Source organism: Macaca fascicularis, chromosome X, assembly GCF_037993035.2.
Source record: "Macaca fascicularis isolate 582-1 chromosome X, T2T-MFA8v1.1".
In the NCBI taxonomy this organism is placed as follows: domain Eukaryota; kingdom Metazoa; phylum Chordata; class Mammalia; order Primates; family Cercopithecidae; genus Macaca; species Macaca fascicularis.
Window position 1 is genome coordinate 23,994,387 of NC_088395.1, and position 27,935 is coordinate 24,022,321.

The 27,935-nt window shown below is 42.8% G+C and overlaps 1 protein-coding gene across 3 annotated transcripts; it reads left to right on the forward strand.

Moving 5' to 3' along the window:
- Positions 1-1,845: 1,845 nt before the first annotated feature.
- EIF2S3 (eukaryotic translation initiation factor 2 subunit gamma) lies at positions 1,846-27,935 on the forward strand. 3 transcript variants are annotated; one of them, XM_005593183.4, is made up of 12 exons: positions 1,846-1,937; positions 2,510-2,573; positions 4,231-4,358; positions 4,443-4,564; positions 6,799-6,893; positions 9,941-10,099; positions 11,734-11,868; positions 13,564-13,658; positions 16,475-16,619; positions 20,312-20,481; positions 21,870-22,042; positions 25,522-27,935. In XM_005593183.4, the coding sequence occupies exons 1-12, from the start codon at positions 1,869-1,871 to the stop codon at positions 25,583-25,585; spliced, it is 1,419 nt and encodes a 472-aa protein (XP_005593240.1). In that variant the 5' UTR covers positions 1,846-1,868; the 3' UTR covers positions 25,586-27,935. The 3 variants fall into 3 exon arrangements, with proteins under 3 accessions (XP_005593240.1, XP_065394460.1, XP_073886339.1); XM_065538388.1 differs by having other exon boundaries at positions 21,870-21,960; XM_074030238.1 differs by lacking the exon at positions 6,799-6,893.

Below are 27,935 nucleotides of genomic sequence, written 5' to 3' on the forward strand. Positions count from 1 at the left end.
ATCATATGCTTTGCAGGGACATGGATGGAGCCGAAAGCCATTATTCTCAGCAAACTAACGCAGGAACAGAAAACCAAATACCGCATATTCTCATTCATAAGTGGGAGCTGAATAGTGAGAACACATGGAAGCATGCGGGGGAACACCACACACTGAGGCCTGTCCGAGGGTTGGGGGTGGGAGAAGGGAGAGCATCAGGAAGAATAGCTAATGGATGCTGGGCTTAATAGCTGGGTGATGGGATGATCTGTGCAGCAAACCACCATGGCACACAGTTTACCTATGTAACAAACCTCCACATCCTGCGCATGCACCCCTGAACTTAAAAGTCGGGAAAAAAAAAAAAAGAGAGGTAGCAGAGAAATTATCACGTTAATGAATTTTTCTTCACTTCTCATATTGCCCCTCATTTTCCCCAATTTCCCTTTTATTTCATTTATTTTATATATATATATATATATATATATTTTTTTTTTGAGACGGAATCTCGCTCTGTCACCCAGGCTGGAGTGTAGGGGCGCCATCTCAGCACACTCACTGCAAGCTCCGTCTCCTGGGTTCACGCCATTCTCCTGCCTCAGCCTCCCGAGTAGCTGCGACTACGGGCACCCACCACCACGCCTGGCGAATTTTTGTGTGTTTTTTTTTTTTGTATTTTTAGTAGAGACGGGGTTTCATATTGGCCAGGCTGGTCTCGAACTCCTGACCTCGTGATCCGGCCGCCTCGGCCTCCCAAAGTAGTGGGATTACAGGCGTGAGCCACCGTGCCCGGCCTCATTAATAATATTTATTTCCTAAAAGCTAACTTGATGACTACTTACAAGTATTGTAAAGTGAGCTTGGCTTCTCAGTATTCGTCATTGTGGCTTTCATATTATCTTTTCACTTCTCTTTACTATAATTTTGCATAATAGTTGTCTCACACGTTTTTATGTAAATAAATTTATTGCAAACAACAAAAAAGGAAATAGCTGTTTATGACAAAATTTGTGTAGAAATGCACAGAGAAAAAAAATCACTCAACTGCTTTTCAACACGACGAAAAGTGGGTTAAGGTGTCAAGGATTTTTAAATTTTAAAATACCGATTTATCGGTAATCGAGGTTTTTTTGGACCTACTTCTTTAAGAAAAAAAACCAAAACAAAACAGCGCACTTTAGATGCTCTCACGACACCTAGCTAAATTCACTGGGAACGCAGTCTAACGTCACCAAGGCCCACCTCCCGGGCCCTAGAAATCACTCTCTGGGAACAAGCTAGGGACTTTGATTTTGCTAGCCCTGCCCCTCTGAGCCGTTCACCAAACCTCCGCGAGGGGGCGCCCGCCCCGCCACCCGCCGGGGCTCAGCACGCGGCCTTTTCCCAGCCAAGAGCCCCGTCATAGGTGGGCGCGGACCCCGAGCCGATCTCGCCTTATTAAATTACAGAAATCGGTATTCAAAAAAAAGGGCGGGGTGGACACTCCCTCTTTTCTGTTCTCACACCCTAGCTGATTCCCAGGTTTCGGGAAACTCCACAGGAAACGGAAATGGTCTCTCCCTGGCCAGCGCGCGCGCCGGGTTGCATCACCCGCCTCGCACGGGCCGGGCGGGGCGGGGGTTTGGTGGCTGCCCTCAGTATTGCCTGCACAAATATCTACCAGGTCTGCGACGAATTGCTCCAGCAACTTTGCACCGTGTTTTCCAGTAAGCCTACCGACAGGCACTGTGCAGATTCAAGCGGAGAGAAGTCCAAGTAGTGAGGCCGCTGCTGAACTGGCCATCCTGAGCCCCTACTCGGCCTTCCCGCCTCCGCTTCCCCGCCCCGCACTAGGACCCCTGCAGAGGATCAGGCGGCAGCCGGGGTGACTTCCTTCCTCTTCTGGCAACATGGCGGGCGGAGAAGCTGGAGTGACTCTGGGGCAGCCGCATCTTTCGCGTCAGGATCTCACCACGTTGGTGAGGTTTTGCTTGGGGAGGATGCAGAGTGAGCTCGGGAGTGGAGATGACCGAGCCTCCCGGTGGCATTGGTACTAGTCAGTGTCGGGAGCATGGGTCAGGAGCCTGGGTCAGGAGGGAGACCTGGAGCTGGGCGCCTTAAGCCATGCTCACGCCGCCTGTACCCAGGCCAGTCCACGATCTGGGCGCAGAGGTGTACGGTCGTGGGACTTCGAGCTTCTGGAGGATTCGGCTGGAAGTCTTGATGTTGATTGTCATGGTTTCAGCCTCTTAACGTCTGGGAAGGGAGTGTCTTGTCTGTATTACTTTTAGTGCTAATGTTCCCAAGATTGGGGGAGCCTCTGATCCCCAGATATCCCATAGTTGAGTGGAGATGTAGTCTGTTGTGTAATGATGAAGGGCTCTTACAGTTTCCCAGCCATAGGAGTACAGAGTTACCGATAGAGGAAAGGCACTTTAGAAGTAGTAGAAAGCTGTGCAGATGGTGGCGAGATATAGATGGCAAACGTAAAGTCAAAGGAAAAGTTCTGCTTTGTTTTATGTGCGATGTTTTAAAATATATTTCATTGCAGGATGTTACCAAGTTGACGCCACTTTCACACGAAGTTATCAGCAGGCAAGCCACAATTAATATAGGTAAGAGTAACTTAAGAAACCTGATCTTCTTGATCTCCAACAATTAATTTTAACCTCACTTTTTGTGTGATTACCTGGATAATATGAGGATTCACATATTCAAGAAATAGATATTGAGTCCTTGTGAATAAAGCACCTGCTAGATTTGCGGGGGAAGGGAGCACAAAGAATGCTGCCCATGTCTAGCTTACAGACTTGGTAAGAAGAAAAAATGGAGACATAAGAAAAGTTTAATAGCATAAGGCAGTATGTAGTCATACGTAGCAGAAGTTTAAGGAAGAGGTGAAAATGTGGCTGTACTTGCCACACAGGATTATTTCAAGGGCCGAATTTATGAAAGATTTATTTGATGTACAAGCTGTGATTAAGTAGAGGGTTTTTTTTTTCTTAATTGGCACCTGGAACTTTAGAGGAGAAGTTACGTTGACCGAGTGTAAATTTTGGACATTTTGAGTTTGTACAAACAGCATAGTTAAAAAGTAAGACTAGTTTTTAACCTAGTTAAAAAGTAAGACCCCACCATGAGGCTATTAAAGTTACAGTATTACAGTCTGAAGCTTTAACTTATTAATGCAAACAAAGCCCAAATAAGCCTACAGGCCTTAAACTACTGCCCCTGCATTTAAAATTTTGGTTGGGGTGACCTCGGAGCATAACTTAATCTCCGAACAACCTATGCTAAGACTATACCAGTTAAAGCGAATTACTATGCATATATTGACCCAATAATTTGATCATTGGAACAAATTACAATTAAACTTAGGTTGTTTCCTTGTTTGTTCACAAATCCCTTTTTGTTGTGTCAGGGCCCATCATACCTGTTTACTTTAATCTGGAAATGCTGGAAGGTTCCTTAATATATAAAGTTCTGGCTGGGTGCAGTGGCTTATGCCTGTAATCCCAGCCCGTTGGGAGGCGGGTGGATTGCTTGAGTCCTGGAGTTGGAGACCAGCCTGGGCAACATGGCCAAACCCCATCTCTACAAAAAATACAAAAAATTAGCTGTGTGTGGTGGTGCATGCCTGCAGTCCCAGTTACTAAGGAGGCCGAGGTGAGAGGATTGCTCGAGCCCAGGTGGTTGAGGTTGCAGTGCGCTGTGATCAGGGCATTGCACTCCAGTCTGTCCCAGAGTATGTTTTTTAGGTAAAGCTGTTACATGGAAGTTTCTCTTCAGTCCTATATGAGAACACGTTTCTAGTAGGAAGGGGTATGGAGGAGGAAAACTGGAAATCACTGTTGGTTTTATGTTGATATTTACAGTAAGTTATGGCTTTGGCTTTATTTTATTTATTTTATTTTATTTTGTGATAGAGTCTCACTCTGTTGCCAGGCTGACGTGCAGTGATGCGATCTCGGCTCACTGCAGCCTCCACCTCCTGGGTTCAAACGAGTCTCCTGCCTCAGCCTCCCCAGTAGCTGGGACTACAGGCACGCGCCACCACGCCCAGCTAATTTTTGTATTTTTGGTAGGATGGGGTTTCACCATGTTGGCTGGGATGGTCTCGATCTCTTGACCTTGTGATCCAAAGTGTTGGGATTACTGGCGTGAGCCACCATGTCCAGCCGGCTTTGGGTTTTCTACACTTAACACTATTTGAAAAAATATTTGGTATGTAATTAAATACACATGAATTAATTTTTTGAACTTTGACCATAGGTACAATTGGTCATGTAGCTCATGGGAAATCCACAGTTGTCAAAGCTATTTCTGGAGTTCACACCGTCAGGTTCAAAAATGAACTAGAAAGAAATATTACGATCAAGCTTGGATATGCTAATGCTAAGGTAAGCTGTGTACTGTGGAACAAGAAACTAACTTTAATTGTTGTGCAGATAATAAATCAAAATCTTTTTTTATTGAAATTTTAGATTTATAAACTTGATGACCCAAGTTGCCCTCGGCCAGAATGTTATAGATCTTGTGGGAGCAGTACACCTGATGAGTTTCCTACAGACATTGCAGGGACCAAAGGGAACTTCAAATTAGTCAGGTGACCTCTTTTTTGCTAAGCATACTACACTTTATATTTTATTGTCTTCTGTTTTGTACTTTTTGAAATATTGAGATGTTAAACAATGAATCTAATTGCTAAATGGTTTTGTTGTTTTTCCATTGTTTTATGTTTTTATGGCAAATCTGAAAAGTCAAGCATCTAAACCTGAGTTAAAATACTTACCTGCAGTTTCTCCAAACTAAAAGTATCACTTAAACAAAATAGAAAAACAACTCATTGGATTGAAGGGATTCTTTTTCTAGGCTTCCTGAATTTCTTTTAAACAGTGCTGTTTTTGTATATTAAATAGAGATGAACAGAGCCATTTCTAATTCTCTAAAACACTTGAACTTGTTCGCCATCTATTTTCTGAATATGATTGCATACCTGGTTTTTTATCAGGATACTGACATCTGTCTAGTGATGTTTATGGGGATTGGAGATGCCCTACAAGGAATGTTTAGATTGGGGCAGGGCTGGGACCAGGGAGAGACAAGTGAGGCCTTCACCTCAAGCCCAAAATTTAAGTGGGCCTGGGGGTGGAGGTATGCCAGAAAACTCAGTAATTAGGATAAATATTTTAATGCAGTTTTTTTGGAATTAATGCAAAAAATATGATAAACAATATCAGAATTTTAAATAAAGGCAGACTCAATATTACTGAATTTGTTTCCTCTCGCTTCAGTATCACTTTGTGGCTCAGCATGGCTTTGTATTTTGTTTATGATTGATTTTTTGCATTAATTTTGACTTTTTAAAAATATTGAATGCATATATTTTTCTTTCTTATTCTTTTCTTCTTTTTTTTTTGAGACAGTCTCTCTCTGTTGCCCGGGTTGGAGTGCAGTGGTGCGATCTCGGCTCACTGCAGCCTCCACTTTCTGGGTTCAAGCAATTCTCATGCCTCAGCCTCCTGAGTAGCTGGGATTACAGGCATGAGCCACCACGTCCAGCTAGTTTGTATTTTTATTTATTTATTTATTTTTGAGATGGAGTCTTGCTATGTCGCCAGGCTGGAGTGCAGTGGCGTGGTCTCGGCCCACTGCAACTTCTGACTCCCTGGTTCAAGTTATTTTTCTGCCTTAGCCTCCCGAGTAGCTGGGATTATAGGCACGCGCCACCACGCCCAGCTAATTTTTATATTTTTAGTAGAGACGGGGTTTTACCATGTTGGCCAGGATGGTCTTTTTCTCTTGACCTTGTGATCCGCCGGCCTCGGCCTCCCAAAGTGCTGGAATTACAGGTGTGAGCCACTGTGCCTAGCCTAGTTTTTAGATTTTTAGTAGAGGCGGGCTTTCACCATATTGTCCAGACTCGTCTCCATCTCCTGGCCTCAAGTGATCTGCCTGCCTCAGCCTCCCAAAGTGCTGGGATTACAGGCATGAGCCTCAATGCCTGGCCATTTTCCTTGATTACTGAGTTTTTTGGCATTCTCTTAAAGTTCGCGCTTGTCTCACTGTAGTCCTGGTCCTTAGTAGGGGATTAGCAAACTTTTTTCCACAAAGGGCCAGGTGGTAAATATTTTCAGCTTTGCAAACCAGAGTTTCTGTTGCTTCTGTTCTTCTATTACAGAAGCAGATGTAGGCAATATATGTATAAATAGATATGGTGGTGGGCTAGATTTGGCCTAAGAGCTGACCTCTGTTTTAGATCATGACAATGTGAGCATACGATGAAAAAAAAAAATTGTGACTCTGAATGAATACCATAGTTTTGTTTTAAAAAGGGCTGCCATCTCTGTTTCAAATGGGCAATTCTAGCTTTTCAAGGTGCTACAGGTATTTTTGGAAAATAATTTTTTTTTTTTTTTTCTTAGTAGAGGCCAGGTTTCACTAGTTGGTCAGGCTGGTCTCAAACTCCTGACCTCGGGTGATCCACCTGCCTCAGCCTCCCAAAGTGCTGGGATAAGTCATTATAAGTTTTAGCTTTCAAATCAATGACATTCTCAGTATATACTCTACACCATTATTCTATACCATTTTCACTTTCGTTGGATTTGGGAGTTTCTTTATCTTCCGTTCTGCACATAACTAATTTAATTTGCTTTGTAATCTGCAGTGGTTTTAATCAGCTGGTGAACTTATTTCCAAGTTCTAGAAACACCAAGCCCTGTAACCATTTTATACCAATAAGATTATTTCCTAAGTTGATTTAACTTTAAAAAAAATCTATAACTAGCATGTTTAAGTAGTGATTGATATTAAGGCTGATTGTTATTTCTCAATTGTTAGACATGTTTCCTTTGTTGACTGTCCTGGCCATGATATTTTGATGGCTACTATGCTGAATGGTGCAGCAGTGATGGATGCAGCTCTTCTGTTGATAGGTAAATACCTCACAATTGGTTTGGACAAATCAAGTGTGGAGCAAATCCAAGATGAAGTATTTAAAGCGGAACTAAGGCCTTTAAGGATCATATCTATTACCTAAGGGTGACATGAATGGGAACTAACGTGTCATCCAGGATGACTTTCCTACCTACCAGCTATCACAAAATACTGAAAAAGATAGATTTGGGGCTGATAGCTTGTGAGAATTCTTGTGGTAGCATTTGAGAAAATGAAAAAAAGTCAGTAGTTCATTTTTCTCATTTAAATCACATGAGGTGATTTAGTTTTAAATGTATGTGTAAAACTTTGTGTTATGGTTTGTGTGTGTATGTATGTCTGAACTGTCTACTGTGGAAGTATTTAAGATACAAATACCATTCATAATAAGTGCTGAAGTCTAGGAATAAGTGGAGTTTTGAAGGGTAGCGTATGTATTGTTTCTTACGTTAGCTGTTGAGAGATTTCATTACTATGGGATAAAATTTTTTTATTTTTATTTATTTTATTTTATTTTTTTGAGACGGAGTCTGGCTCTGTCTCGCCCAGGCTGGAGTGCAGTGGTGCCATCTCCGCTCGCTGCAGGCACTGCCTCCAGGGTTCATGCCATTCTCCTGCCTCAGCCTCCTGAGTAGCTGGGACTACAGGCACCCACCACCACGCCTGGCTAATTTTTTGTATTTTTAGTAGAGACAGGGTTTCACCATGTTAGCCAAGATGGTCTGGATCTCCTGACCTTGTGATCTGCCCGCCTCGGCCTCCCAAAGTGCTGGGATTACAGTCGTAAGCCACCGCGCCAAGCCTGGGGTAAAATTTTTTAAAAGCACCGGATGTGGTGGCTCACGCCTGTAATCCCAGCACTTTGGGAGGCTGAGGCAGGCGGATCACGAGGTCAGGAGATCGAAACCATCCTGGCTAACATGGTGAAACCCCGTCTCTACTAAAAATACAAAAAATTAACCAGGCGTGGTGGCAGGTACCTGTAATCCCAGCTACTCGGGAGGCTGAGGCAGGAGAATGGCGTGAATCTGGGAGGCGGAGCTTGCAGCGAGCTGAGATCGCGCCACTGCACTCCAGCCTGGGTGACAGAGTAAGACTCCGTCTCAAAAAACAAAAAAAACCAAAAAACAAAAAACATGAACCGGGTGTGGTGGCACATGTCTGTAATCCCAGCTACTCAGGAGAATCTCTTGAACCCGGGAGGCAGAGGTTGCGGTGAGCCAGGATCGCGCCATTGCACTCTAGTCTGGGCAACAAGAGTGAAAACTACATCTCAAAAAAAAAGCGACTGGGCATGGTGGCTCATGCCTGTAATCCCAGCACTTTGGGAGGCTGAGGCAGATGGATCACTTGAAGTCAGGAGTTCAAGACCAGCCTGGCCAATAGGGTGAAACCCTGTCTCTACTAAAAGTACAAAAAATCAGCCAGGCATGGTGGTGCATGCCTATAATCCCAGCTACTTGGGAGGCGGAGGCATGAGAGTCACTTGAACCCAGGAGGCAGAGGTTGCAGTGAGCCGAGATCGAGCCATTGCACTCCAGCCTGGGTGACAGAAGGAGACTTGATCTTGAAAGAAAAAAAAAAAAAAATCCCAGGCCGGGCGCGGTGGCTCAAGCCTGTAATCCCAGCACTTTGGGAGGCCGAGACGGGCGGATCACGAGGTCAGGAGATCGAGAGACGATCCCGGCTAACACGGTGAAACCCCGTCTCTACTAAAAAATACAAAAAAAATAGCCGGGCGAGGTGGCGGGCGCCTGTAGTCCCAGCTACTCGGGAGGCTGAGGCAGGAGAATGGCGTAAACCCGGGAGGCGGAGCTTGCAGTGAGCTGAGATCCGGCCACTGCACTCCAGCCTGGGTGACAGAGCAAGACTCCGTCTCAAAAAAAAAAAAAAAAAAAAACCCAGGCGTGGTGGCTTACACCTGTAATCCCTGCACTTTGGGAGGCCAAGGCAGGTGGATCACTTGAGGTATCAGGAGTTTGAGACCAGTCTGGTCAACATGGTGAAACCCCGCCTCTATTAAAAGTACGAAAATTAGCCGGGCGTGGTGGGGCATACCTGTAATCACAGCTACTCAGGAGGCCGAGGCAGGAGAATCGCTTGAACCCGGGAGGCAGAGGATGCAGTGAGCTGAGGTGACGCCACTGCACTCCAGCCTGGGTGACAGAGACAGAGTGAGACTCAGTCTCAAAAAAAAGAAAAAAAAAATTTTTTTTTTAAAGCATGCCATGTCGGTATAGTCAGGACACTTGAACATCACGACTTGAGGGGGTTGATCATTGGAGTCCTCAACAAAACATGCCCATTTCTTTATAATACACTGTGGGTTATCTTCGCAGTTAGCATTCTTCCTTCCCTCGGTTGAAGAATAGCCTCTGATATTAGTTAAAATTCATGGACAGTATTAGGTGCCTTTCCCTTTTAATTAGTGTCTAGTTCTCAGGAATTTGACTGGGCCAGAACATTTCTAAGACTGGAGAGAGTTAGAGGGCTATACCCCATACCTGAGCAAAAACTGGGTACAGACCCTGAGAAAAGCCAGACTTACTGATTTTAAGCTTCTTGCTCAGGACCAGGATTGGGAACCAGACAATTGGGAGGTTCCAGTGAACGCAGGCAACAGACAGTGAAGCGGGGCCAAACGGTGGATATCTGGCAATAATATCTAGGAATGTTGCCTTCATTAGGGTTAGAACATTGAGAAGTCTCCTTTATTAGATGCCAACTTCTTTTGGCAGGGGGGGAGTGGGTGGCAAAAGAGACTCAAAATGTACCATTTTATGTATTTAAAGTGTACAATTTAGTGGCATTAAGTACATTGACAATTTTGTACAACATAGTGTTTGTAGTTTCACCACTATCTAGTTCCAGAACTTTTATATCACCACAAAAGGAAGCGCCATGCCCATGAAGCATCCATCGCCATGTTTTCCTCCCCCAGCCCCTAGCAACCAATAATCTGCTTTCTCTCTTTATGGATTTGCCTGCCTGTTCTGGATATTTCCAGCTATTCTTATATGTATCTTTTTTATTCTTCATCAACTAGCTGGTAATGAATCTTGTCCTCAGCCTCAGACGTCTGAACACCTGGCTGCTATAGAGATCATGAAACTGAAGCATATTTTGATTCTACAAAATAAAATTGATTTGGTAAAAGAAAGTCAGGCTAAAGAACAATACGAGCAGATCCTTGCATTTGTCCAAGGTAAGAAGCCATAATATGTAATAAATCTATGAATCACTTTGAGAGCCATTTACTCTGGATACCAGATGTTAAATTAACTTTTAATATATTATCTAAAACAAGGTAAACTTATGAGTCTTAAGCCTTATTGCCCTACCTACTGCTTGTTAGCAACCTGATACAACTAATGAAATCTATGATTCTGAATTTAATATACTAAACTATATTTTTGCTGGCAGCAAGTTAGAACTGGGGTTGTTTTCTGGAAACTTTATCGATCAGATTAAAAAAAAATCTCAGTAAAATGAATAAAATAATTTTTAAAAACCTCATCTTACAGTATTTGTTACTGAACAGCTACTTTAAGATTTGGAAGTGACAGTGATTATTTAATCTCTAGAGTGTTGGCCGGGCACGGTGGCTCATGCCTGTAATCCCAGCACTTTGGGAGGCCGAGGCATGTGGATCATCTGAGGTCCGGGGTTCAAGACCAGCCTGACCAATGTGGAGAAACCCTGTCTCTACTAAAAATACAAAATTAGCAGGGTGTGGTGGCACATGCCTGTAATCCCAGCTACTTGGGAGGCTGAGGCAAGAGAATCGCTTGAACTCAGGGGGCGGAGGTTGGCATTGCACTCCAGCCTGGGCAACAAGAGTGAAACTCCATCTAAAAAATAATAATAATAATAAATAAATAAGTAAATAAATCTCTTGAGTGTCCCTTCTCTAATAGCATAATGTTTTTCATTTCAGAGGAGACATGATGTATCTTATTCTTGACATTTTCTCTCTTAGTCTTGTTTTTCTTGTTAGGTTAATTTCTTATGAACTCAGTTCTGTCATCATGAAAAGTAGTAAGTGATTTTGATTAAAGTCTAATTGTGTTTGGTCTATTTCTTTGACTAGCTTGTTTGACATATAATTAATACAGAGCAAATATATATGGTTGGGCTTGGTAGCTCACACTTGTAATACTACGACTTTAGGAGGCCGAGGCGGGTGGAACGCTTGAGTCCAGGAGTTGAAGACCAACCTGGGCCACATGGTAAAACTCCGTCAATCCAAAAATTTATCTGGGCTTGGTGGCACACACCTGTGGTCCCAGCTACTATATAGGAGGCTGAGGTGGGAGGATCGCTTGAACCTGGGAAGTGGAGGTTGCAACAAGCCGTGATTATGCCACTGCAGTCTAGCCTGGGCGACAGAGCAAGACCCTGTCTCAAAAAAAAAATTAAATTAAATTAAAATTATATGTGCTAGCAGTCTTTGATTAGCAGAGTCTGTAATTTTATCTTGACATTTATTGGGAGATTAATTACATGTTGTTAGAAATCTTTTCAACTAGTAGAGTGTTCTTTCACAGGAGTGTTAGTATGTTCTTTAAACAAGTTTATCGTTGTACTAATATTAAGTATGTCGACTAATATAAAGTAACAAATTTTCCCTTAAAGGGATTAGTATTCATTTTCAGGAGTGAAAACAAACAATATTGCCATCTTTCTGAACAGAATTATCCACTTTCCACTTGTTGCTGACATTTGTATGGGGTTTAGGCATCTATTTTATTATAGTAATCTTAATCGTTTTATGTAACATACATAGAATAAATTTTTAAAAACTGAATAATTTTGATCTTTCTGAATTTTGTCATATAGGTACAGTAGCAGAGGGAGCTCCCATTATTCCAATTTCAGCTCAGCTGAAATACAATATTGAAGTTGTTTGTGAGTACATAGTAAAGAAAATTCCAGTACCCCCAAGAGACTTTACTTCAGAGCCCCGGCTTATTGGTAAGTGATAGGATTTGCCTTTAACTCTTAATCTGATCTTTTCCACATTGGTGATTCCTCTTCAAGGATGTTTATTAATATTTCCTCTTTCTGCAGAGGTGATGATTCATACAATTTTTTTGAAATCAATTCTGAGATTGTATTAGTAGTGCTAGATTGTATTACTGAATGAGGGACAGAGTCCTGAACACAATAAGAGCTGTAAACCTAGGCCGGGCATGGTGGGTCATGCCTATAATCCCAGTACTTTGGGAGGCCAAGGTGGGTGGATCACATGAGGTCAGGAGTTTGAGACCAGCCTGACCAGTATGGTGAAACCCTGTCTCTACTAACATACAAAAAAGTAACTGGGCATGGTGGCGGGCACCAGTGATCCCAGCTACTCAGGAGGCTGAGGCAGGAGAATCGCTTGAACCCAGGAAGCAGAGGTTGCAATGAGCTGAGATCGTGCCACTGCACTCCAGCCTGGGCAACAAGAGTGAAACTGCGTCTCAAAAAAAAACCAAAAACAACTGTTAACCTTTCTGTGCTCAATATATGGTACATGATCAAGATGGAGTAATACAGTATTCTCTATGGAATCATAATGTTTTAGTCAGGGTGTTCGAACTTCCTGACTAAAACATCATACAGATGATTTTGTTGTTCAATTAACGAAGAACTGATACTGATATAATTTGATCACCTAGGCTTGTGGTTCCTACACAAGGATGTAGAAACCTTCTCGAAACAGACATTTGAGCTCCTCTGGGCCTTCATCCAGGCTCCTGGTGTTTAGTAGGAAATACTTTCCGAAGTGCAGGTCATGTAGTCCTAGTATTTTGTAGTTATAAAGCTGAATTGTTCTTACAGGAGTTACAGAGGTATGTAAAGAAAATGTCCATAATCTCTCTGTCTTCAAGTTCTAGTCCCTTAGCCCTAAAGTCAGCAAAGTTAACATTTGCTGTCCATTATTCCCACACTTTCCTCATTGTTCATATCATCATGTATAAACATATACACAGGCTGGGCATGGTGGCTTTCACCTGTAATCCCAGCACTTTGGGAGGCTGAGGCTGAGGTGGGAGGATTACTTGAGGCTAGGAGTTTGGGACCATCCTGGGCATCAAAGGAAGACCCCGTTTCTACAAAATAAAATATAGCTGGGTGCAGTGGTGTGTACCTGTAGTCCCAACTACTTGGTAGGCTGAGGCAGGAAGATCGCTTGAGCCCACGAATTTGAGGCTATAGTGAGCTATGATTGTGCCACTGCACTCCAGCCTCTATGATAGAGGGAAAAAGAAATCCATATACAGACATTGATTAGTTTATTTTTCTTTATGGAAGTGGGATTATATTATACATATAATTTTTATAATTTTTCTTAACAGTACATGAGGGTCATCCTTCCAGATCATTACATACAGCTCCAACATTATTAATAGTTATTAATATTAACATTATTAATATTATAGATGCTCTATAATACTGGTATACCATATATGCCACTTGTTAACAAACTTAAGTTATTTTCATTTTTCCCATCATAAGTAAGACTGCATAAGCATTGGGATAATACTAGATTTTGTTACAAAGGCACCCCTTTGGTATAAATCTCAAATGGTCACTATTTTCGAAATGTTAACATGGAAAATATTATTTCTTCTAAAGTTAAAATGAACAGAACTGACTTTAATTTGTTTTATTTTATTTTAGTTATTAGATCTTTTGATGTCAACAAACCTGGCTGTGAAGTTGATGACCTTAAGGGAGGTGTAGCTGGTGGTAGTATCCTAAAAGGAGTATTAAAGGTAAAATGGGTTTTGGTTGTTGTGATTTTGGTTTTTGTTGTTGTTGTTGTTGTTTGTTTGTTTTACCCTTGTCTTAATCAGGAAAAAAAGTATGGACAATCCAAATTGAAAAATAAAATTTTTTCCATGGTTTCTGGCATTTGATAAAAGAGTTCTCTTTTTTAATATTCTTCTTTTCCATCTTCAAACTTCACTCCCCCCACCCTTCTAGACCTCTGAATCCACTCTACCTTCATGAGATCCACCTTTTTAGCTCCCACATATACAGATGAGTGAGAATGTGTGATGTTTTGTCTTTTTGTGCCTGGCTTATTTTACTTAAAATGGCCTCCAATTCTAGATATGTTGCTGCAAATGGCAGAATTTCTGTATTTTTTATGGCTGCATAATACTCCGTTGTATATATATGCTGCCTTTTCTTTTTTTCTTTCTTTCTTTCTTTCTTTTTTTTTTTTTTTTTTTTGAGGTGGAGTCTTGCTCTGTCGCCCAAGCTGTAGCGATCTCGGCGCACTGCAACCTTCACCTCCCGGGTTCAAGCAATTCTCACTGCCCCAGCCTCCCAAGTAGCTGGGATTACAGGCACCTGCCACCAAGCCCAGCTAATTTTTGTATTTGTAGTAAAGATGGGGTTTCACCATGTTGACCAGGCTGGTCTTGAACTCCTGACCTCAGGTAATCCACCCACCTTGGCCTCCCGAAGTGCTGGGATTACAGGCGTGAGCCACTGCGCCTGGCCTATATACTGCATTTTCTTTATCCATTCATCTGTTCATGGGCACTTAGGTTGATTCCATATTTGGCTATTGTGAACTGTGCTGCAATAAACATGGGAGTGCAGATACCTCTTTGATATATTGTTTCCCTTTCTGTTGAATGTATACCCACTAGTGAAATTGATGCATCATATGGTAGCTCTATTTTCATATTTTCAGGTTTTCAAGGAACCTCCATATTGTTCTCCATGGTAGCTGTACTAATTTACATGCCCTGATAATAGTTGTTTTTTTTTTGTTTATTTGTTTTTTTTTTTTTTTGAGTGCATTGGCATGATCTCGGCTCACTGCAACCTCCACCTCCTGGGTGCAGGTGATGATTCTCCTGCCACAGCCTCCCGACTTGCTGGGACTACAGGCACTCGCAACCTCGCCCGGCTAATTTTTTTTTTTTTTTTTTTTGAGACGGACTCTCGCTCTGTCGCCCAGGCTGGAGTGCAGTGGCGCCATCTCGGCTCACTGCAAGCTCTGCCTCCCGGGTTCACGCCATTCTCCTGCCTCAGCCTCCCGAGTAGCTGGGACTACAGGCGCCCGCCACCACGCCTGGCTAATTTTTTTGTATTTTTTTTGTTTTTGTTTTTTGAGACGGAGTCTCGCTCTGTCGCCCAGGCTGGAGTGCAGTGGCGCGATCTCGGCTCACTGCAAGCTCCGCCTCCTGGGTTTACGCCATTCTCCTGCCTCAGCCTCCTGAGTAGCTGGGACTACAGGCGCCCGCCACCGTGCCCGGCTAATTTTTTGTATTTTTAGTAGAGACGGGGTTTCACCGTGGTCTCGATCTCCTGACCTTGTGATCCGCCCGCCTCGGCCTCCCAAAGTGCTGGGATTACAGGCGTGAGCCACCGCGCCCGGCCGTATTTTTTTTTTTTTTTAATAGAGACAGAGTTTCACCGTGTTAGCCAGGATGGTCTCGATCTCCTGACCTCGTGATCCACCCGCCTCAGCCTCCCAAAGTGCTGGGATTACAGGCGTGAGCCACCGCGCCCAGCCTAATTTTTTTTTGATAGAGACGAGGTTTCGCTATATTGGCCATGCTGGTCTCTTAACTCCTGACCTCAGGTGATCTGCCTGCCTCAGCCTCCCAAAGTGCTGGGATTACAGGCATGAGCTACCATGCCCAGCTATATTTCTTTGTTTTCCATTATGTCTTTTGTGTCTGACTTCAAAATTTATAGACTTATAAGTATGGAGCACATTTGATGTGGTAATAGACTTGTGTGGTGGGTAGTTAGCAACAGTTGGATTGTTCTGGTTTTGACAGTCTCGTTCACATCTTTTTTTTTTTTTTTTTTTTTTTTTTTTGAGGCGGAGTCTCGCTCTGTCACCCAGGCTGGAGTGCAGTGGCGCGATCTCAGCTCACTGCAAGCTCCGCCTCCCGGGTTCCCGCCATTCTCCTGCCTCAGCCTCCCGAGTAGCTGGGACTACAGGCGCCGCCACCACGCCCGGCTAATTTTTTTGTATTTTTAGTGGAGACGGGGTTTCATTGTGTTAGCCAGGATGGTCTCGATCTCCTGACCTCGTGATCTGCCCGTCTCAGCCTCCCAAAGTGCTGGGATTACAGGCTTGAGCCACCGCGCCCGGCCTTTTTTTTTTTTTTTAAAAGAATAATTATCTTTGAAATATAGGAATGATTGCCTTTTCAGTTTTATGGTCTTCCTGTTGGAACTTTATTATTATTTTATTTTATTTTTGAGACGGAGTCTCTCTCTGTCGCCCAGGCTAGAGTGCAGTGGTGCGATCTTGGTTCACTGCAACCTCTGTCTCCCAGGTTCTAGCAATTCTGCTGCAGCCTCCTGAGTAGCAGGGATTACAGGCGCGTGCCACTACACCTGGCTAATTTTTGTGTTTTTAGTAGAGATGGGGTTTCACCGTGTTGGCTGGGCTGCTCTCGAACTCCTGACCTCAGGTGATCCACCCGCCTCGGCCTCCTAAAATGCTGGCATAACACACGTGAGCCACCGCACCCAGTCCCTGTTGGAACTTTTGATAGGTAAATGATCATTTTGTGTAACACAGTAATTCTAATTATTAATTATATGTTTACAGGTGGGCCAGGAGATAGAAGTAAGACCTGGTATTGTTTCCAAAGATAGTGAAGGAAAACTCATGTGTAAACCAATCTTTTCCAAAATTGTATCACTTTTTGCAGAGCATAATGATCTGCAATATGCTGCTCCAGGCGGTCTTATTGGTAAGGATTTTTTCTCATCTCTTTTAATTTGTGGCTATTTGTGGACTTTTCATGGGGGATGGATTACCAAAAGGGACATATTATAGATTTTTAATTGGGTATTTTAATAATAGAGTGGGGCGGGGGAACAATCGTGGTTAAGCTCTTGTTTTAGGTTATAAGATGGTTTCATGCATTTGTAAAAATGATTTTTAAACACAAAGGATACATTTTGGTCAAATATAGAGTAACTGCTTTTTAGCAATATAAAAAAGTTTGATGACTTACCATGTAAGGTATTTACGTACACTTATGTTTTTGTTAACACAATTTTTGTGGTAGATAATGGTTGCCTTTTTTTTTTTTTTTTTTTTTTGGAGATGGAGTCTTGCCGTGTCCTCCAGGCTGGAGTGCAGTGGTGCAATCTTGGCTCACTGCAACCTTCACCTCCCAGGTTCAAGCCATTCTTCTGCTTCAGCCTCCCGAGTAGCTGGGACTACAGGCACATGCTGCCAGGCCCAGCTAAGATTTTTGTATTTTAGTAGAGACAGGGTTTCATCGTGTTGCCCAGGCTGGTCTCGAACTCCTGAGCTCAGGCAGTCCCCCGCCTTGGCCTTTCAAAGTGCTAGGATTACAGGCATGAATCACCGTGCCCGGCCATGGTTGCTTTTGTGTATATTTTGCAAATGGGAAATTACCTACAAATGTCAGTTGAATGATGTCAGATCGTATTTCCAATGATGTAGAAATAAAAGAAAATAAATTTCTTTGTTTAGCAATTACTGAAATGATTTAAAAACTTTTCTAGTCTCTTACAACTTACTGTATTACTCAATACCCAGAAAAATGAAAGATTCAGTGAGAATTAGAGGGGGTGTATGTACCTTTAGATTAAAGAAGAAAATGTTTGGTAAGGACACAGTTTATTCTTCACCAAACAAGCTGTGTGTCTGGTTGAAAATTTTAAAAGGGAAATAAAAGAAAACAGAAAAACGAAAAAGAGTTTACCAGATTGGCTGGGCGCAGTGGCTCACGCCTGTGATCCCAGCAATTTGGGAGGCTGAGGTGGATGGATCGCTTGAGCTCAGGAGTTTGAGACCAGCCTGGGCAGCATGGTAAAACCCTGTCTCTACTAAAAATACAAAAGTTAGCTGGGTGTGGTGGCCCACGCCTGTAATCCCAGCTACTTGGGAGGCTGAGGCACGAGAATCGCTTGAAACCAGGAGGCGGAGGGTGAGCCGAGATCACACCAGTGCACTCTAGCCTGGGTGACAGAGTGACACTCTGTCTCAAAAAAAAAAAAAGAAAAACAAGAAGAAAAGAAAAAAAGAGTTTACCAGGTTGGGCATGGTGGCTCATGCTTATAATCCCAGTGCTTTGGGAAGCTGAGGTGGGAAGATTGCTTGAGACCAGGAGTTTGAGACCAGCCTAGGAAACCGTGAGATGCCGTTTCTCCAATCAAATAGTAAAATAAACTTGGTTTGGTGCCTGTAGTTCCATCTCTCATTTTATCCTTTGTGTGCATGTGTGTGGTAAACAAGGGAGATCTGGTAACTTTTTAAAAATTAACTTAAGGAACTTTTTATTTATTTATTTATTTATTTTGAGGCAGAGTCTTATTCTGCCACCCAGGCTGGAGTGCAGTGGTATGATCTCGGCTCGCTGCAACCTCTGCCTCCTGGGTTCAGTTAATTCTCGTACCTCAGCCTCCCGAGTAACTGGAACTACAGGCACATACCTCCACAGCCAGCTAATTTTTGTATTTTTAGTAGAGATGGGGTTTCGCCATGTTGGCCAGGCTGGTCTCGAACTTCTGTTCTTAAGTGATCCACCCTCCTTGGCCTCCCAAAATACTGGGATTACAGGTGTGAGCCACCGCACTTGGCCTATACTGTAATGATAACCCCCATAGAGCCATCGCTCAGCTTCAGCAATTATTAATATTTTACCAATCTTGGCCGGGTGCAGTGGCTCATGCCTGTATTACCAGCGCTTCGGGAGGCCGAGGTGGACGGGTCACCTGAGGTCAGGAGTTCGAGAAACCTGTCTCTACTAAAAATACAAAAAAAAAAAATTAGCCATGGCAGCACATATCCGTAATCCCAGGTCGCAGTGAGCCGAGATCATACCACTGCACTCCAGCCTGGGCGACAGAGAGAGACTGTGTCTCAACAACAGCAGCAAAAAAAAGTTTTCCAAATCAATCTTGTTCCATCTATGTATCTTTCCCCTACTCCCCTCAAGACACAGCTAGAATATTTTGAAGTAGACCCCAGGAATCATATGTAGTCTTTTTTTTTTTTTTGAGAGTCTGTCACCCAGGCTGGAGTGCAGTGGCGCGATCTCGGCTCACTGCAACCTCTGCCTCCCGAGTTCAAGTGATTCTCCAGTAGCTGGGATTACAGGTGTCTGCCACCATGCCCGGCTAATTTTTGTATTTTTAGTAGAGATTGGATTTTGCCACGTTGGTCAGGCTGGTCTTGAACTCCTGACCTTAGGTAATCCTCCAACTTGAACCCCTCCCCAAGTGCTGGGATTATAGGCGTGAGCCACCGCGCCCAGCCCATATGTGGTCTTTAATTATCTTTTCGATCAGTCTTTCAGGGGAGAAATGGCATGCAAATACTCTGCAAACTACTCATTTAAGATTTTATATTCTTTCAGTTTTTGTTAAGGATATTCAGACTCATTTTGAGTTCACTTATTATCTCTATTTGCCCTTTGTTTAGAATTTATTTTTATTGTTTTCAAGACCAGGTCAGTAATACTTACATCTCCTGCATTAAGTTCTCAGCCAAGCCATCATTCCTAGAAAATCAGATTTCTAAACCCTTTGTTTAGAATTTAAATCGCCGGGCGCGGTGGCTCAAGCCTGTAATCCCAGCACTTTGGGAGGCCGAGACGGGCGGATCACGAGGTCAGGAGATCGAGACCATCCTGGCTAACACGGTGAAACCCCGTCTCTACTAAAAAATACAAAAAAAAAAACTAGCCGGGCGAGGTGGCGGGCGCCTGTAGTCCCGGCTACTCGGGAGGCTGAGGCAGGAGAATGGCGGGAACCCGGGAGGCGGAGCTTGCAGTGAGCTGAGATCCGGCCACAGCACTCCAGCCTGGGTGACAGAGCGAGACTCCGTCTCAAAAAAAAAAAAAAAAAAAAATAGAATTTAAATCAAGAGAATCTTTCTGTTCTCATTTGCCCAGTCATCTCATGAGTGTACATTTCTATTTGTCTAGATAAAACGGGTATTTTCTTGTGCCTATATAGCTATTGTATGAGTATGAAAATAAAAGTATGAAAGTGTGTAGGTATGTGCTGTGCTTATATGGCTTTGGGGTATCTAATTCACTTTTTTTTTTTTTTGGGAGATGGAGTCTCACTTTGTCACCCAGGTTGGAGTGCAGTGGTGCGATCTCTGCTCACTGCAACCTCTGCCTCCTGGGTTCAAGCGATTCTCCTGCCTTAGCCTCCTGAGTAGCTGGGACTACAGGCGCACGCCGCCACACCTGGCTAATTTTTTATATTTTAATAGAGATGGGGTTTCACTGTGTTGCCCAGGTTGGTCTTGAACTCCTGAGCTCAGGCATCCACCCGCCTCAGCCTACCAAAGTGCTGGGATTACAGGTGTGAGCCACTGCACCTGGCCGACTAATTCACTTTATAGGTGTTTTAGGAAATAAAAAATTGAGCTGTATACATCTTATTTTTATATTAGGAGTTGGAACAAAAATTGACCCCACTTTGTGCCGGGCTGACAGAATGGTGGGACAAGTACTTGGTGCAGTCGGAGCTTTACCTGAGATATTCACAGAATTGGAAATTTCCTATTTCCTGCTTAGACGGCTTCTAGGTGTACGCACTGAAGGAGACAAGAAAGCAGCAAAGGTAAATGCTTTTTATAATTCCTGTTTGTAAAAAAGTGACAAATGGGAGTGTTAAACCAGTGTTGAGTTTTATTGTTTTGTAGTTAACATGAAATTAAGAAAAAAAGAGAAGGTAAATAAATTTGACCTCCCCAAAATTGAGGTTTTTTTTGTTTTTTGTTTTTTGTTTTTAAGGAGTTGGAGTCTTGCTCTGTTGCCCAGGCTGGAGTGCAGTGCCGCGATCTCAGCTCATGGCAACCTCCACCTCCTGGGTTCAAGCGATTCTCCTGCCTCGGTTTCCCAAGTATATGGGACTATAGGCATGCACCAGCACGCCCAACTAATTTTTGTATTTTTTAGTAGTGATGGGGTTTCACTATATGTTAGCCAGGCTGGTCTTGACCTCCTGACCTCAAGTGATCCGCCCACATCGGCCTTCCAAAGTGCTGGGATTACAGGCATGCGCCACTGCATCCGGCCAAAATTGAGAACTATATGGCAGTCAGTTTAAGAAAGAAACTTAAAAAACAGGGAAAAGTATTTGCCATTTATGACAAAGACATGATATTCCTAAAATCGATATGATTTTTTTGTTGTTTATTTTGAGAGTCTTGCTCTGTTGCCCAGGCTGGAGTGCAGTGGTGCGATCTTGACTCACAGCAGCCTCGATCTCCCAGCTCAAGCCATCCTCCCACCATAACCTCCTGAGTAGGTGGGACTACAGGTGCGGGCCACCACGTCTGGCTAATTTTGTATTTTTTGTAGAGACGGAGTTTTGCCGTGTTACCCAGGCTGATCTCCCAACTCCTGGGCTTAAGCAATCTGCCCACCCCAGCCTTCCAAAGTGCTGGGATTATAGGTGTGATCCACTGTGCCCAGCTTCATGATTATTAAAAAATGTCCCAGATTAGGTTGGCAGAGATGGGAAATTGCTGACACCTAGTGTTGGCAAAGATTTAGGAAAATAAGCAATCATACCTCTCCCCCCCGCCCAGGTGATCTGCTCTCCTCAGCCTCCCAACCAAAGTGCTGGGATTACAGGCATGTGCCACTGCGCCTGGCCCATGTTAACTCTTACATAGCCATAGTCCTCCCCATTCCCCACTTTGGGAAATTTTGTACCTCATTTGTACTAGGTAACTGCTTCAGAATTTTAAGAGGTTCTTTGGTATGGTTCCTACCTTATTTTGTACAGGTGGATCTTGTGTAAGTTCAGTGGGTGCCAAATAAACCTTCCTTTTGCTGTCTTTAGACTGTATATAGTTCAAATTCCTTTACAATAAAATTTATATAGAATTTTTTTTCTTTTATGATTGACGTATTTCCCATAGTATTTGGTAAATTCTTACTTATATTTGGAAAGCATTTTCTTGATTTTGGGATTTATTTTTCCCTAATTTATTTTTCTAGGTTCAAAAGCTGTCTAAGAATGAAGTGCTCATGGTGAACATAGGATCCCTGTCGACAGGAGGGAGAGTTAGTGCTGTCAAGGCCGATTTGGGTAAAATTGTTTTGACCAATCCAGTGTGCACAGAGGTAGGAGAAAAAATTGCCCTTAGCCGAAGAGTTGAAAAACACTGGCGGTAAGTTTGTTAGTCTTTGCCACTGTCTAATTAAAAAAAGACACAGTCTTGTTGTACAGAAAAAAAAAGCACATTCTTCCTTGAGGACAACAGTTACTGTGGCTTTCAGTCTCGACTATTTATTTGGATGACTTTGAAAACTATACTTCGGCCGGGTGCGGTGGCTCACGCCTGTAATCCCAGCACTTTGGGAGGCCAAGGCGGGCGGATCATGAGGTCAGGAGATCAAGACCATCCTGGCTAATGGTGAAACCCTGTCTCTACTAAAAAATACAAAAAATTAGCCGGGCGTGGTGGCGGGCGCCTGTAGTCCCAGCTACTCGGGAGGCTGAGGCAGGAGAATGGCGTGAACCTGGGAGGCGGAGCTTGCAGTGAGGTGAGCCGAGATGGCGCCACTGCACTCCAGCCTGGGCGACAGAGCGAGACTCCGTCTCAGAAAAAACTACAACCTTGACTATAGTCCCATATTTTAGTCCAAATACTGTGATTGGCTTCTCTGCCTGTTAGACACAACCTATGCAAAACCGAATGAATTTGGGTTCAGTATTTCTATTGTCATTGACTTTGGAAATCATTTCACACTTAATAGAAAAATTGCAAGAATTTTACAGAAAACTCCTCTATAGCCTTTTCCTAGATTGACAAATACACATACAGATTTATTTACAAATATAAGTTTTTTCCTGAACCATTTGAGGGTAGGCTATATATGTTATGCTTCTTGATCTCTTAATACTTCAGTGTATATTTCCCATCAAAAAAGGATACTCTTATATAAGCACTTAGAAATTTAACATTGGCAAAATACTGAAATCTACAGTGCATGTTTCAGTTTTATTACTTATCCCAATAACGTACTTTATGTTCCTCCTGTTTGAAATCATGCATTGCATTTAATTTTATGTCTCTTTGATATTTAATCTGGAGCTTTTTCAGCCTTTGTCTTAATTGACATTAACAGTTCTGAAGAATACAAGCTAGTTACTTTATAGAATATTCCTCAATTTGGGTTTTTCTTATGGTTCGGAAGTGTAACATTAGATTCGGGTTCTTAAGTTAAATATACTGTGAAGTCTCCTTCTCAGGAATCACAGCTAGAGGCACATGATATCTGACTGCTCCTCTTTATTAAGGTTAGTTTTGACTATGTAGTCAAGATGTTGTCCAGCCTCTCTACTGTGTAGTTACTCTCTACCCTTGCAACTAGTAAGCAATCTGTAGGGAGATCTTTTCAGCCAATACGAATAGCCTGCTGCTTATCGAATCCCACACCCCTGGATGTAGCATCCACTGATGATTCTTGCCTGAATTGAACTTGACTATAATGATTACAAAATCATAGCACCTCTACAGGTCACAGTATCCTCCCTCAACTCTACCACCCCACATTTATCATTTGGCATTCTTTCTTTGCCGTTATTTATTTCCCTATCTAGTTATAATATGGACTCATGGAGTCCCATTTTATTCAACATGTTATGATCCATCACTGTCTTCCTTTATTTTCATGTGCATTTTTCAACGTTTGGCCAGTGGAGGTCCTTCAGGCTGGCTCTTGTGTCCTTTTGACATGTATTCATCATTTTTTTTTCTTTTTTTTTTTTTTGAGACGGAGTCTCGCTCTGTCGCCAGGCTGGAGTGCAGTGGCGTGATCTCAGCTCACTGCAGCCTCTGCCTTCCAGGTTCAAGCGATTCTCCTGCTTCAGCCTCCCAAGTAGCTGGGACTACAGGCACGTGCCACCGTGCCCAGATAATTTTTGTATTTTCAGTAGAGATGGGGTTTCACCACATTGGCCAGCCTGGTCTCGAACCCCTGACCTCAGGTGATCCGCCTTCCTTGGCCTCCCAAAGTGCTGGGATTACAGGCGTGAGCCACCATGCCCAACCTCTTCTTTTTTTGGAACATTTCCTTATTTTCTGGCACAGTATCTTCCAGACTCATCTTGTACCTTCTCTGTTCCAGTTTTAGAACTGGCCATTTCTCTTAGAAATGAAAAGCTGAGTGTTCAGGTGTGCTCATTGCTCCTAGGGTGCTATTGCTTCTAGGTCTTTTGAGAGCATAGACCCAGGAAGCATACACACATTTTTGGCTCCTGACTTTTTGCTCTTTCCAGGTTAGTTATTGAATTTGCCCCTTGCTTTCCATTCCTTGTCACATCATCACAGTCCATACCACCATACTTTACACTTCACAGTTAGTGTGAAAGACCCCTAGTTTGCCTCTTTATTACTTAAGAGCTTGGTCAAAATTAGTCTTCTTAAAACATTTTCATCATGCTGTGTTTAATAATTTCTAGAGGCTTCTCACTACTTTTTGATATTTGGGACTTTTCTAGAAACCTGCTTCAACCCATTTAACCTTTCCTTCTGCATTGTCTTATATAAACCCTCTAAATTAGACTATTTTGTGCCCTGACTGTCCCCATAATTATTCAGATCACCCCTGCCCACTATCTACTTCCTTAATTATTTATTTTATATTTTTTAGAGGCAGGGTCTCTCTGTTGACCAGGCTGGAGTTTAGTGGCTTGATCATAGCTCACTGCAGTCTCAGTGTCTAACTAGCTAGGACTATAGGCTCACACCACCATGACCAGCTAATTTTTTTGTTTTTTGTAGACACTCCTCACTGTCTCGTGTAGACACGTCTCACTGTGTTGCCCAGCATGATCTCAAACTCCTGGCCTCAAGCCATCCTCCCACCTCAGCCTCTTAAAGTGTTGGGATTATAGACATGAGCCACCCTGCCCAGCCCTGTTTCCTTTGTTAAGGCTTCCATGCTACTGTGCCCATGATGGTCTCATCACTTGTCCAGGAGATTTATCTGAATTATTGCCCTGTAATTTAGAAAGTTAAATTTTTGCTGTCTCTTAAGTAAATAATTATTTGTGGTGGTTTATGCCCTTTTGATTTTACTCTCTTTTGTGATTATATATTTTTTTGCTATTGCAGACATACGACTTCCAGTGTATTTTAAAATAGATTTAAACAATAAACTTTCAGGCCGGGCACGATGGCTCATGCCTGTAAGCCCAGCACTTTGTGAGGCTGAGGTGGGCGGATCACTTGAGGCCAGGAGTTTGAGACTAGCCTGGCCAACATAGTGAAACCCCATCTCTACTAAAAATAACAAAAAATTAGCCGGGCATGGTGGCGCATGCCTGTAGTCCCAGCTGCTCGGGAGGCTGAGGCACGAGAACTGTTTGAACCCGGGAGCCGGAGGTTGCAGTGAGCCGAAATCGCACCACCGTACTCCAGACTGGGTGACAGAGTGACTGTCTCAAAAAAAACCACAAAAACAAAAAAGCAAGAATAAAAAAGAATCTAAGAATATAATGTAGGCTTTCTTTATGGAGGAGCAGGCTTTGGGAACAAATTTGAATTCAGAAGATAAGCAGGTAAAATTTATCATACGATTGTGTGGTAATGAGAGTGAAATGGATGTAAGATTTATGATTTCTTTTATTTTCATTTTGCAGTTTAATTGGTTGGGGTCAGATAAGAAGAGGAGTGACAATCAAGCCAACAGTAGATGATGACTGAAGAATACCGGTTAAATAATACATTCGGATGGAGTTGGAAGTTGGAATTTCTCTTAACAACCAAGGGGTTTATTTTCAAAGCAATATTGGGGAATTGATTTCACAGTTCGTTACCTTAGTAGGTAACTGTAAGGTTATTCTCTTTTTTTTTTGGTTATGAAAATTTAGGGACTACAGTGAATATAAAAATTGGCATAATATTGGATTGAATCTACATTTTGGCAGAAGTCAAGCGTTCCCACATAATGTCAAAATTATACATCATGCAGTTTTGGTTTTTTTGTTTGTTTTATTTTCTTTTGTTTTTGAGTCTGGCTCTGTCACCCAGGCTGGAGTGCAGTGGCGTGATCCACAACCTCCAGCTCCCGGGTTCAAGCGATTCTCCTGCCTCAGCCTCCCGAGGAGCTGAGATTACAGGTGCACGCCACCACACCTAGCTAATTTTTGTATTATTAGTAGAGACGGGGTTTCGGCATGTTGGCCAGGCCAGTCTCTCCTGACCTCAGGGTGATCAGCCCACCTCGGCCTCACAAAGTGCTGGGGTTACAGGCGTGAGCCACCTTGCCCAGCCCACATCATACAGTTTGAAATGAAACTTTGCCACAACCAGCCTTTGCTGTAGTACACACATATATCACTGAACCTGCTTGAAATAAAGTTTTTTTTTTCTTTTTCATGATTCGTCTTTGAGTACCTCCAGGCTGAAGGACTGTTGTACCAGTAAAAACTTAAAGGCACAAATTCTCCTTTGAAGACCTTCTCTCTTTTCTTTGGCCCCATATTTTATGTTGCTTTATCTTTGAAATTTTGCATGAAAAGGAAATGAATGGGTTCGAATGAAATTGTCCTTTAAAGCATGATTACTTGTTCCCATGGACAGATATTTTTCTCCCCTTGCTCTTCCTGGCCTGAAACACAGGAAACCAGAGTCAGAAGTTATCTCCCTCTCCCTGTGATGCCTTGAGATTTTTTTCTGCATTGTTTTATGCCTGAAATCCAATAGTCTTCCTCCATTGGAAAATACTGTTATACCAAATAATTCTAGATGAGTAACAAAGATCTTTCTAGGCCTTCATTTTATGGTTTTTCTTAACTGTTAAGATTGTGACACAGATTATATTACTAATTTTTGGATGTTTCGAAAGGTCAAGAAGTAAAAGATGTTAGAAAGCAGTGAGTGAGTCCTTTTGATTTTTAACTTATTCCCCATGTCCCTATACTTCGTGTACTTTTCCTTTTTTTTTTTTTTTTTTTTTTTTTGAGACAGAGGCTCACTCTGTCACCTAGGCTAGAGTACAGTGGCACGATCTTTGCTCACTGCAGCCTCTGCCTCCCTGGTTCAAGTGATTCTCGTGCTTCAGCCTCCCATGTAGCTGAGATTACAGGCACGTGTCACCATACCCGGCTAATTTTTGTATTTTTAGTAGAGATGGGATTTCACCATGTTGCCAAGGCTGGTCTTGAACTCCTGACCTCAGGTGATCTGTCCACCTCTGCCTTCCACAATGCTGGGATTACAGGCGTGAGCCACTGTGCCCGGCTTATTTTTCTTTATGTTTTTGCTTCATAAGAGGTTCTGTTGAGCAGTGATTTACAACTCACTGGCAATAGAATTGCTGGGGAAGCTTTTTTTTTTTAAAAAAAAAAAAAAAAAAAAAAGATGCCCCACAGAGATTCTGATTTTTTTTTTTTTTTTTTTTTTGAGACGGAGTCTCGCTCTGTCGCCCAGGCTGGAGTGCAGTGGCGTGATCTCGGCTCACTGCAAGCTCCGCCTCCCGGGTTCACGCCATTCTCCTGCCTCAGCCTCCCGAGTAGCTGGGACTGCAGGCGCCCACAAGCGCGCCCGGCTAATTTTTTTTTGTATTTTTAGTAGAGACGGGGTTTCACTGTGGTCTCGATCTCCTGACCTTGTGATCCGCCCGCCTCGGCCTCCCAAAGTGCTGGGATTACAGGCGTGAGCCACCGCGCCCGGCCGAGATTCTGATTTTAATTGTTCTGATTTAATTGGCTTGGAGTAGAATTCAAGTATTGATATCTTTAAAAACTCTCCCCAGTGTTGAGAAACAAATTTAGAGAGTTGAGAAGTAGATATATTAAATTACAGAATCTTACTGAATTTTGGTAGTCTGGTAATACAGTTTGCTTTGCTTTTCTTAAATTTGCATTGAGATGGGATTTGAAGCATATTGTGCTCTTGGGAATGTTGAAGTTGCATTGTAGAAGTTTAGAAGCTCTGGCTATGGGTTATCTAAATTGATGTTTTGAGGAAGCATATTAATGTTATAAACTTCGCTGACTTTGAAGGTTGTGTTGTAGCATGAGGAACACAAATAAAACAATTCTAAATCAAA